The sequence below is a fragment of the Phasianus colchicus genome, chromosome 1, assembly GCF_987193195.1.
Source record: "Phasianus colchicus chromosome 1, bPhaCol1.hap1.1, whole genome shotgun sequence".
Lineage (NCBI taxonomy): Eukaryota > Metazoa > Chordata > Aves > Galliformes > Phasianidae > Phasianus > Phasianus colchicus.
The window spans coordinates 196,193,853-196,206,200 of NC_143436.1; the positions used below are offsets into that span (position 1 = coordinate 196,193,853).

At 47.8% G+C, this 12,348-nt stretch overlaps 1 protein-coding gene across 1 annotated transcript in view; it reads left to right on the forward strand.

Annotated features, from left to right (window-relative positions):
- The first annotated feature begins 876 nt into the window (after positions 1 to 876).
- POLD3 (DNA polymerase delta 3, accessory subunit) overlaps positions 877 to 12,348 on the forward strand; it is a 37,026-nt gene continuing 25,554 nt past the window's right edge. Inside the window, exons 1-5 of the mRNA XM_031606063.2 lie at positions 877 to 1,082; positions 3,991 to 4,046; positions 5,857 to 5,959; positions 8,102 to 8,141; positions 9,843 to 9,975. Coding sequence (XP_031461923.2) covers positions 1,023 to 1,082; positions 3,991 to 4,046; positions 5,857 to 5,959; positions 8,102 to 8,141; positions 9,843 to 9,975 — 392 coding nt within the window. The 5' untranslated portion in view covers positions 877 to 1,022. The remainder of the gene's footprint in view (positions 1,083 to 3,990; positions 4,047 to 5,856; positions 5,960 to 8,101; positions 8,142 to 9,842; positions 9,976 to 12,348) is intronic.

Genomic DNA, 12,348 nt, shown 5'->3' on the forward strand with positions numbered 1-12,348 from the left:
TGCCTTAAGCAACTGCAAATGGAGATGTCTGAAATCTGAGACAGTTGCACTTGATTCATTATCTGAGCACTGAGGAAAAACAGACCCCATGGGTAAATACCAAAAGAGGTGACCTAGAAAGGATCACAGAATTGCCCCTGGAAATGCTTCAAAAATCTCCAGTTAGGCAAGAAGAATCCCAGAGACCTTCAACATCTATCAGTTTGCTGCATTACAGTGAGACTGTTTTTCCCATTTGTTCTTCTTTCATGTTAATTTTGTGTGCTTCACCTGTGAAAGATCATTACCATCGGGGCAAGGAGATGAGGTACGTTGTAGTCTTTAGCCCCTTGTTCAGGTCTGTGGGCTGTCCTGAAGTGATTGCTGCTCCAGTAGGGCACCCAGCTCTGCTTCAGTGGGTGAAGAGATACGGGAAGGATCCCCCAGCTCCCATGCCAGCCAGTCCTTCTTGCTCTTCCCAAGACCAGTGTAGCATTCAGTGGGTTGATGATGCCTCTTCCAAGTGTTCCTAGTCTGCCTTTTTTATTAAAAACTAAAAAGAGTGAGACAGAAAGACAGAGAGGACAAATGCATTCCCCAAAAACACCAGGACCTTGGGCACCCAAAGGGAGATCACTCCTCTGTGCTACAGCAAGTGTTGTCATCTCCGCTTTCAAACCCTCTGAGACAACCTCCCTCCTCCTCCCTTTCAGCTCTGCGTACCAATAAACGAACACGTTTTAGTTACAGCTCACTTGTACCGGAATTTCATCACACCGTCCCCGCTTACGGAGCTGGGCTGATATGACCCTGCTAGGACCTAAGGGGAGGGGCGGGGCCAGCAGACCGGAAGGCGGAGTCCACAGACCGGAAGGCGGGGCCAGCTCAGTTTCCGCGAAGTGCCGCCGCTATCTTTTTGTCCCCGCACGGCTCCCGTCGCGCCTCCTTCGTTGCTATGGCGGCGGCGCGGTGGCCTTGGCACTGAGGTGCGCGGGAACTCTGTGGGGCCCTCCCCGCCCCTGGCCCGACCCCATCCGGCCGCCATGGAGGACGAGCTGTACCTCGAGAACATCGATGAGTTCGTCACCGATCAGAACCGCATTGTGAGTGCCGGCGGAGCGGGGAGGCCGAGCCGGGGCTGTCGGGGAGGAGAAAGCCACAGTGGGGCCTCCCCGCCCTTCCTTTCCTCCCTTCAGCAGCACTGCGCTGCACTGAGGGAGCGGTGTCCGTGTGTCCCTCAGGGGGTGGGTTTGGGCCCCAAACCCTGCGGGCTGTGGGGGTTGCAGGGCCAGGTCTGGGCCGGCAGCCTTTGAAGGGCTCCCCTCTTTTATCGCTACGAGCAGCTTCAACCCAGCTTGTTTCAGAAAGCATCAGCCCAGAGAGCAGCTGCGTCCCGTTGGCGGTTGGGAGGTGAGGTGGGGGTTCTGTGCTCACCTGCACTCCGGGACACGCATGGGCGGCCTTTGGGCAGGGACAGGAACTGTGAGGGCCTCCCTTCCCTCGTTTCTCCCCCACCCCCTTCCCTCGTTTCTCCCCCACCCCCTTCCCTCGTTTCTCCTCCACCCCCTTCCCTCGTTTCTCCCCCACCCCCTTCCCTCGTTTCTCCCCCACCCCCTTCCCTCGTTTCTCCCCCACCCCCTTCCTCTCCTCCCTCCTCTTCTCCCGTATAACCGGTGATAGGACTAGAGGGAATGGTTTCAAGCTGCGCCAGGGAAGATTCAGGCTGGATATTAGGAAATACTACTTCTCTGAAAGGGTTGTCAGGCACTGGAATGGGCTGCCCAGGGAGGTGGTGGAGTCCCCTTCCCTGGAGGTGTTCAAGGAACGTTTGGATGTTGTGTTGAGGGATATGGCTTAGCGAGAACCATTGGTGATAGGTGGATGGTTGGACTGGATGATCTTGTAGGTCTTTTCCAACCTTAGTGATTCTGTGAATAATTGCTGAATGCTGTCCTGGTGCTGCTGAATCAGAGCTGCTCACCCCACAGACTGAACGTTGCCTCTGGATGTGGCTGTGGGGTGTGAGGGTGTGACTGATCCCATGTTTCCCAGCATGGATGTGATGAGAGCTTATCACTCAAACTGGACCAGAAATGCCTTTCTTTTTGTCAGGATTTTCCTCCGTCGTGTTTTGTGTTGATTTAGTGCCTCTAAAGAGAATGGATGTTGGTGTTTATACTGCAGAATGGTTTGGGTTGGAAGGGACCTTAAAGGCGCTCACAGCCCCACCTCCCTGCATGGGCAGTGACACCTCCCATAGCTCAGGTACCCACAGCCCTGTCATGGCCTTGGGCACTGCCAGGAATGGCCACCCACAGCCCTTTGGGCAGCAGTGCCAGGGCCTCAGCACTCTCTTAGGGAAAAATTCCCCTTGGCATCTAGTTTAAAACCATCCCCCTTTGTCCTATTGCTGTCAGTCCGTGCCAGAAGTCAGTCCCCCTTGTGCATATACGCTCCTCTCAAGTACCAGAAGGTTGTAATGAGGTCTCCCCTCAGTCTTGTCCAGGCTGAACATCCCCATCTCCCTCAGCCTGTCTTCATAGGACAGGTACTGTATCCTCATGGCCCTCATCTGGGCCCATTCCAAAAGCTCCATGTCTTTCCTGAGGTGGGGGGAAAGCAGCTCTCCCTAAATTCCTTTTGCTCCCTAATAGCTGAGCCCTCACTGTAGTGACAGCAATATTTTACCTCAAGGCATGAAATTCAGATGTGAATGAAACAGTGTTTTTCCATGATATATTGAGGCAATCACAGAATTGTTTGAGTTGGAAAGGACCATTAAAAACCATCCAGTCCCACACCCTGGTGTGGGGACACCAACAGCTCCATCAGGTGCTCAGAGCCCTGTCCAGTCTGACCTCGAATCGGGCATCCCCACCTCTCTGGGCAACCCGTGCCAGTGCTTCACCATCCTTATTGTAAAACAACTTTCGCCTTACATCCTGTTTCTCTTCTTTTAGTTTGAAACCATTTCCCCTTATCCTGTCACAACAGATCCTGCTAATGAGTCTGTCCCCTTTTTTCTTACACCCCCTGTAGACACTGGAAGGCTGCTCTCAGCTCTCTCCAGAGTCTTCTCTTCCCCAGGCTGTCCCAGCCCTCTCAGCCTGTAGTCCTCACCACTATTTGGGCTACTGCTTGGTCAGAGAAAAATAAAGTTACTATCAGTAGCATCTTGAAGCCCTGGTACTTTTGTGAAGATTGGGATACACAGTAACCATGTGCCTGTTTTTTCTTTCTGTGCAAAATCTTTGTTTTGAAACTGAGCGGGTGAAATCAGTGCAGCTCTTGGGCCGTGAGAGGAGTCGTATTAAAATGAGCTGCCTGTGTCATTATCATTTATTTCCATAAGCTGCTAGATTAATGACAGTTTAACTGTTGTGTTTGAGGCAGGAGAGGCCCTAGCCTGAGGTGTAAAAAAAGGCAGAGTGGGAGGAGAAGCAGGTATGGAGATTTGATTCATCTTAATGGTGCAGTTACATGCCTGTCATCTCCTGAGACCTGGCATATGGTACTGTTGAACTGCTGATGCAGCCCAGAGATCCACCTGTTCCTTCTGATAGTGTCATCTGATCAGTCCTCAGTAAACGGGAGAGCAATGGCTGCTTCTCACAGCCAAGGATTGTGCTGTTCCAGTTGTGAAGTTGAGCACTGTGGGCATTTTCATAGAATCACTCAGGTTGGAAAAGACTATTCAGATCTTCAAGCCCAATTGAGAGGATTTAGAATGGCTTCAGTTATGCAGTAGCATTTCCAAAAGGCATTCATGCAAACACAGCTTTTGGGGTCAGAAATTTGTTCTTATCTTGGGAATTGAATCCCTTCAGTGTGGCACAGTGTCGAAGGTGTGTGGGTGTAAATGCGCTCTTACTTCTACCAGGTTTTCCTGTGTTGTTTCTTTTTTGGGGGGAGGGGACCATAAAGTGTTTGACTTCTCCACGAGAGGATGTGTGGTTTCACAGTCTGAGGTTTTCTTAAACTTATTCTGTTGTTTTTTTTAATCTTTTACAGGTGACATACAAATGGCTGAGCTATACTTTAGGAGTCCACGTCAACCAGGCTAAACAGTAAGTATCAACACAGCCTGCACGCCTCTGCTTTTGTGGCAGAGGATTGTTAATTACTGTTTTCAGATTGTGGTTAACATACTAAAATGCTCCCTCTGGGCACATGCAAAAATTCAGCATGCTGTCTCAGTTGCAGTTGGTTATGTTATTTAAAACACCTTCAGCCAGAGGGTGGTGAGGCACTGGAACAGGTTGCCCAAGGAGGTTGTGGATGCCCCATCCCTGCAGGCATTCAAGGCCAGGCTGGATGTGGCTCTGGGCAGCCTGGTCTGCTGGTTGGCGACCTGCACATAGCAGGGGGTTGGAACTGGGTGAGCACTGTGCTCTTTTGCAACCCAGGCCATGCTATGATTCACTGCTCCTCCCTTAGGTAAGTCTTGCCTTGACTTGGATGGGAGTCATGCCTTCAGTTAAGCAGTGCTTAGTGCTCTGTTATGAGCATGAATACTTGGGCCAGAACAGAAGTTTTAGCATTGTTATTACTCCAGGAATATGTGTAGCTCCTTTCATCCTGAAGCACAAAATGCAGTGTTTTCTGCATTTGCTGCCAATCCCAACAACAGAGCTGTGCCTCTGTGGGACTGCGTTGCACATCCCAGGTCAGGACACACGTATCCATGGGTATTGCTGAGAGCAGAGTCAGAAAAAAGGAAAAAAGCTCTGGTGGTAACTGCAGCTCACATTTGCAGCTAATGCTCGTCCACTCTGTTTGCCCTGCAGCACAGTGCATACCTTGCTATGAATACCTGCTTATCTGGCTCCTTGGGATTATGAGTATCCTCTCAAGGATTCTGAGGTTGTTTATACGCAGCAAAGTGAAGTTAAGCATAAGATTATGTAAGCACGTCCAGTCCCATATTGCAAATACTTTCTGTCCTTGTTCCCAGCTGTAGTTGGGACCTGAAGACACATTTGCTTTGTACTCAGCCCAACTTCACCTGTCCTGTCCAAAGTACTTGAGGATCAGCGTGGGCATCTAATGTGATGAAAAGCTTAATCTCTTTGCTCTATGTATGTTTGAGCAATTAAATGATGGGTGTTTCAGTGATGGTGTAGACATGACTGGAGAGTTTTGCTGGGAACACTTCTGGTCAAGCAGTAAACTAGAAAGAGCCAGGGAACTTACTGCCATGGAGGAAATGGCCCAGGTGCTGTGGAAACATCATCTCCTTCCTTTGAGAGCAACATGGAGGTGGAGAACTCCTGACAACTTTGTGCTTAAAGCTCTCCAAGAAACTTGAAAAGCATCTGATAGCAACAGTGAATTGCTTGAGTGAGTTATGCCAGTGTGGTCATTGCTATCTTCAAGTCTCTACGTCGTGTATTGTATCTGGGATGCTCACCATGAATCAATGCCATAGGCAGAAGCTGCAAACTCATTTCCTATCTCTCTGTAGTCACGGTTTCCTTATGTTTCTTATCACAGTGTCAGTGGTTGTAGCTGGGACTGTACGTATGCACCTGGCAATGTCCTTGTGTGCAAAATCACCAGTTCTTTGGTCAGGACTTTCATCACTCAAGGTCGTAACAGCATTTCTCAAGGGGAAACTTCACAACAAGCAGCCTAGGGGATCTGAAACAATCTGTAGCCAGCTATTCAACCACTGAGAGCTTGAGTTCGTTTCTCCTTTGGTGAATGTTGGGCTGTGAGATCCTTGGTGGCAGGGGAGGAAGGCAGATCAACAAGGTTAAATTAATCCCAGTGTTGGTGTAAAAGTGTTTCCACATCAGACTGGCTTTGCTCTTTTGATGTAAGCTGCAGTGTGTGCTCTTTGCTTTCTGGGTGATTAACGCTGGTTTCTTTGTGCAGGATGCTGTATGATTATGTAGAGAGGAAACGAAAGGAGAACTCAGGAGCTCAGCTTCACGTCACCTACCTGGTAGCAGGAAACCTCATCCAGAATGGACATACAGTGAGTTTTCTTTCTCCAGGATTTCTATAAACTGTTTGTTCTCATCTTCTCCCTTGTTTTGTAACCTTTGGGTCAGAAGCTCAACTTGTTCTGTTTGTTCCAGCACTAAGCACAAGATGCTGGGTCTTCTGTACCTGTGCAGTTATTTAGGGTTAGGGTTATTTCTCAATCTTATCATTACTTTTGGACAGCAAATTTTTATTTAAAAAATACATATATATATAACCTGGAGGGGCCCTTGTGAGAGCAGCTAATGTGTTCTCCAGGATTTGCTGTGGAGTAGAACTGTGTGAAGAAGCATTGGAGAGAGCTTGTAATTCACTTCCAATTGTTTTGTGGTTAATGTATTAAGTGTATTAACTATGTGTTTCTCTTTACTGCTTGTCAGGTTTTCAAAAATGCCATCTAAAAGTTCTGATAGGTACCTCAGGGGTTGTTGAAAGAAAAGAAGCAAATTGGTCACCTGTTCCCCTTTGCTCCCAGAAGAGTTGAATGAGCCAAACACTGAAGGCCTTTGCACCACTAGGTGTCTGTTTGTATCTTTTGAATACTCAAATATTTTCTGAAATACAAACCCTGGTCTTCATTTAGAGGGGTTTTCATGCCTATAAGCCTGAGTTTAATAGGCTTTCATAGAATCACAGAAAGGTTTGGGTTGGAAGGAACCTTTAAGATCACCTATTTCCAACTCCCTGCTGTAGGCAGGGATACCTCCCTCTCAATCACGTTGCTCACAGCCCCATCTATTTCTCTGGTTTCTTTTGGAGATAACAAGGCAGCAGCTCTTGGCTCCCTAGAACTGGCAAGAAGTTTATCTACACAACATTTTTAATACATCAGGGCAAATTTAAAGGTCAAGCAAGTAAGTGAATTCTGGCACAGGGTACATAGGATATGGGTAGATATATGTTTAACTCAGCAGTATTTTTAAAACAAGAAAGATCTACAAAGGGAAGTGCATAAAGATCATTTATTTTCCCCTTCCCTATTTTTCAAATATCTTGGTTTTGAGCACTGCCATCCCAGTGGCTGCTGAGAGATGACCTGCAGCCACAGTGGGTCATTGGGGCAGAAGTGAATGGCATGCAGGAGGTGCTGGGTGCTCCCCAGACTGAATGTTTAAGGACTATCCAGAGAAGGCAGGACAGGAGCTTGCACCTGGAGAACACTTCCAGAAGATGTGCAGGCATCTTGAGCAGCTTGTAGGCAGTATCTGGCACAACTACTGGGAGGAAATGGATGAGAGTGCTTCAGGTCCTGTCTCTGCTGGTAAGCCTGCACTCCTGCCTGCTGTCAGTAGGTGTAGCCACAAGGCTGTGTATTCAGTTGCAGGGATACAGCCACAAATCTGTCACAAATATTTCTCACTTTAAGCACTGCATGCTGTTTACTTACAGCCCCAGTGTGGCACGGAGACTCTCAATCTTTCTTTACCTTTTCAGGTTAGTTGCACTTTCTTGCCTCTTGTTCATTTTCTGGATAGTGTGTTGGTATGTGCCAGACACAAAAGTAATGGATGGATTTTGTCCAGCCTGTCTATTTGGATGCTCCCTGTGCTAACTGCAGCCTGTTGAATGTCAGAGAGCAGGTGTGATACTTGAAGCCTGGAAAGAATACATGCTGTAGAGTGCATTTCTGGAAGCACTCATTTCTGGCTGTTAAATTAATGCTTAATTTCTCACTGTGGCTTGTTTCTCTGGTGCCACATCTTTGCTGAATATTGCAACTTTAAATTTGCACGCAATGTAAAGATACGTGGGCCAGTGTATCAACTTTGGAGAGCAGTTAGTCAACAGTGACATCACTTTGCTTTTCTCAGCTGTGTTGCGTTGTTTTGTTCTCATTTCTTCTGTATCTCATCTCCTGAGGTCAGGAATGGAGGACTGAGCATTTCTTCTGAGCTCTGAAATAGTGTATGATGAGAAAAATAGGAAGCTGTGGCTTTAGAAATCAGTGGCTGATGACCGTTTAAAGGTAGTGGCAGAGCTTTGGGCAAACTCTGAGAGTTTTAGTGCAAAATTGCACCTCTAGCCTGCAGACTTTCTCATTCAGCAGATAAATGAAGATATTGATCTTATTTAAAAGATTTGTTTTATGTCTTTTCAAATCTTAAGATTGCAATTTGTTTTTGTTTTTTTACAGTGCCACAAGGTTGCAGTAGTGAGAGAGGATAAGCTGGAAGGTAAGCGGATTGTAAGATGATGAATCATAGAGAGGCCTGGGTTGCAAAGGACTACAGTGCTCATCCAGTTCCAACCCCCTGCTATGTGCAGGTCACCAACCAGCAGATCAGGCTGCCCAGAGCCACATCCAGCCTGGCCTTGAGTGCCTGCAGGGATGGGGCATCCACAACCTCCTTGGGCAACCTGTTCCAGCATGCTTTTTTGCTTTGAAAGAACAACAAAGTGAGCAGAGCTGAGCACTTGGCATCTGCACCTGAAGTGCCCAGTCAGGCTGTGTGCAGTTCAGGTGTGTACTTCTTGTACCAGTTTGTTTCTCAGAATTTTGACCATCTGAGCCAACAGCTCGGTAACTTTGCAGCCTTGGGACTGAGGTCTGATTTCCCTGCTGCACATTTTAGTCAACAGGGATTCTTTTCCATCTTTTTCCACGTCTGATCCTGCTAATGAGCTCTGAGCTGTAACAACAGAAACACAGCTGCAAGGCTCCATGTCACTTTCAAGTAACATCTTTGGCGTTTGAGAGCAAGCTGTGGTGTTTGTGACCTTTACCATCAGTATTAATGGCCTAACTTGTATTATTTTTCTTTGAAAAGTGAAGTAGATTTCTAGTGAAGTTGTCTTTATCAGGGTATTGTCAAGCAGTGCAACTACTATCTGTCAGGTCTGCTGAATTATGCGTGCTGTGTAGTGATGGGGAGAGCAGAGTTGTTCATGTTTTTTGTATTCAAAGCCAGCCAAAGGTCTGACTTACATTTGGAAGAGGTTGAGCTTTGTGATGGGAGCAGGGCTGCTCAGACTAGGACTGGCCCCAAGAAATGATTACTGTGTGTATTTTTGCAGTGCCTCGAAGCTCCATCTCAAACCCAGGGCAGTGTGGAAAGAGCGATATAAGCAGAGAACAAAGAATGGCTTAAAATAAAAAAGAAAGCAGCTCTGGTCTCAAGGCTGCAGTCTAAATAGAGTCAAAAAGACAAAACATTGATTTCAGTGGATTACTGGAGGAAATCCTGCAATGTTAGTTGGTACCTTTAATGGCAAGGAGCAGCTGCAGCAGCGTAGAGATATCACCATCCTTTTCTTGCTGAACTTTAGGTGGACATGTAGATATTCTGGATCCCAGATGCTGGGTATTCTGAAGGCAAACACTGAGATTTGTCTGAAGATGAGGAGCTCTTGGAGTGGGTCCAGAGGAGGTCCATTAAGATGATCAGAGGGCTGGAGCACCTTTCCTGTGAGGAAAGGTTGAGGGAACTGGGCTTGTTTAGCTTGGGGAAGAGAAGGCTGCAGGGAGACCTCATTGTGGCCTTCCAGTACTTGGAGGGAGTGTATAAACAGGAGGGGGAACGGCTGTTTGTGAGGGTGGATGGTGATAGGACAAGGAGGAATGGTTTTAAAGTGAGACAGGGGAGGTTTAGGTTGGATATTAGGAGGAATTTTTTCAGCCGGAGGGTGGTGAGGCACTGGAACAGGTTGCCCAAGGAGGCTGTGGATGCCCCATCCCTGCAGGCATTCAAGGCCAGGCTGGATGTGGCTCTGGGCAGCCTGGGCTGCTGGTTGGCGACCTGCACATAGCAGGGGGTTGGAACTGGATGAGCATTGTTGTCTTTTGCAACCCAGGCCATTCTATGAATTCTGTTAGAGCTGTCACCTGGTTCTTTAATGGCTGTGCTAACAGAAGTCTCTTCTTTCTCCCCACCCAGCAATGAAGTCTAAACTGGCCACGGTTACCAGCGTGCATGTCTACAGCATTCAGAAAGCCCTGCTCAAAGACAGCGGGCCACTCTACAACACAGACTACGATATCATCAAAACCAACCTGCATAACTGCAGCAAGTGAGTTGCTCCTTGGTTTTCCTTCTAATGCTGTGTGATTTGAGACCAATGAGACGTTGTTACCCAGTGCACTTCAGCAGAAGGCAGTGGTTACCAAATATGCCTGGATTTTTAGAAAGCTAGAGAAGAGCCATGCCAAACCAGTCCCCAGACAGCACGTTGTATGATTGCTTTATAAACGGAGCTATTTCCAGCTTACAGTTGCTTCACTTACTCTGTTATTCCAGCAGAGTTCCAGTACCTTTCTTGTCAGATGGCTAGAAACATTTTTCTCATTTCCTGGCCACACTTAATCATCCCTGATTTTATCCGTTTCTCTGTCACACAGGAAGGGTAAATTGAAACAGTGCAAAAGCACGAGTGATGTGTTCAGCAAAGCAGTAACCTGAGCTTACCTTCTGTTTTGTGGGACTGTGCCTTTGTTCTTTGGTCCCTTCCACCTCTCTGAATAGGGCCCAGAGGAGGGCCACTAAGGTGGTCAGAGGGCTGGAGCACCTCTCCTATTAGGAGAGGATGAGGGAACTGGACTTGTTTAGCTTGGGGAAGAGAAGGCTCCAGGGAGACCTCATTGTGGCCTTCCAGTATTTGGAGGGAGTGTATAAACAGGAGGGGGAACGGCTGTTTGTGAGGGTGGGTAGTGATAGAACAAGGGAGAATGGTTTTAAACTGAGACAGGGGAGGTTTAGGTTGGATATTAGGAGGAAGCTTTTGAGCCAGAGGGTGGTGAGGCAGTGGAACAGGTTGCCCAAGGAGGCTGTGGATGCCCCATCCCTGCAGGCATTCAAGGCCAGGCTGGATGTGGCTCTGGGCAGCCTGGGCTGCTGGTTGGTGACCTGCACAGAGCAGGGGGTTGGAACTGGATGAGCATTGTGCTCCTTTGCAACCCAGCCATTCTGTGATTCTAAGATGGTTTGTAGGAACTCATTCCTCGTATGGAAGTGTGAACAAGCGTTGTTTGTGGTTGGACTAGTGGAAGGTTGCCTTAGAATTCAGAGGAACTTTAGCCTCCTTTTTTCTCTGTGTGGTGCCTGGCATTTCTGACCTTTCATTCAGATGCATTTCCACTCTGACAGCTTCATCTTGCTGCAGTTGCTATGTGCAGTGGCATGGGCACTGTGCGTTAAAAGGAGGATGGATGCTCAAAATGTAGTGTCATAGAACGAGTATAGAGTAGAAGAGTAGAAATGGAGCTGCCTTCAAAATGCTCACAAGAATGTGTTTGAGAAAATCATAGAATGATAGAATGGCCTGGGTTGCAAAGGAGCACAATGCTCATCCAGTTCCAACCCCCTGCTATGTGCAGGGTCGCCAACCAGCAGACCAGGCTGCCCAGAGCCACATCCAGCCTGGCCTTGGATGCCTGCAGGGATGGGGCATCCACAGCCTCCTTGGGCAACCTGTTCCAGTGCCTCACCACCCTCTGGGTGAAGAATAAGATCTTAGAAACTGCGTTTGAGATGTGAATGTCAGTGCCATAGGAGGCAGTGGAAAGCCTAGCTTCAGGGAAGAGGTATGCTGTTCTCCTGGCTGCCTTCACCTTGTTCTGCTCTGTTTACTGTAGGGTAGCCCCACATGGAGGTGCCTGTGTCTTACAGATACTTGCCTTTCAGATTTGTACACCCAGAAGATTTAGACAGTGCAGGTTCTGAAATCTACTTTCTGCAGCCTACGTTTAGTTCTCCTCCTGGCTTTGGAGCAGAAATTCCCAAACAAACTGAGAAAAATTCAGCTTCTTCATCTGCGTCCTGGCTGGACGAAATTCAGACCAGCCCTGTTCCCTCTCCCTTGGACTTGTCCACTACATGAGCAGTCTGTTACAGCTGGGATGAGATCCCCACAGTCCCTGTGAACACAGAGGTCTGACTATGTGCATGTTTATAGCAAACAGAACCCACTGGCTGCTTATATTTCCTTCTCAGTCCATATATCTCATAAGCTCTGGGGCCAGGATCTATATTCTCCTCTGTATTTGTATGGGACCTCTTATGCTGCGAAGGCAGTGGAGGTGACTTGGTGCCCTCATGTAAATAGCTGGATTTAATGTATGTTGCTAATGTCAGCTTTCCAAACGGAAGCAGCTCCTTGCTTGCAGAGCACAGTCCAAACATTGCTTGTTTTTTCAGTGATTATTGAGTGAATTTTGGATGGAGCCCACGAGCTATAGTCACACAGCAGCATTAAGGCAAGGTAACTTCCCAGAGGTGCACGAGGTTGAGATGTGCTTTGCTGCACACTCAATACAGCCATTGATGATCACGTGTCATTTGTAATCTGGTGATTTCTGGTGTTGCTCACGAGTGTTTGTGGAGTAGCAGTGAGCTGAAAAGAGGCTCAAAGTAGAAAGGAAAGGGGGAATATTTTCCCTCAATGTCT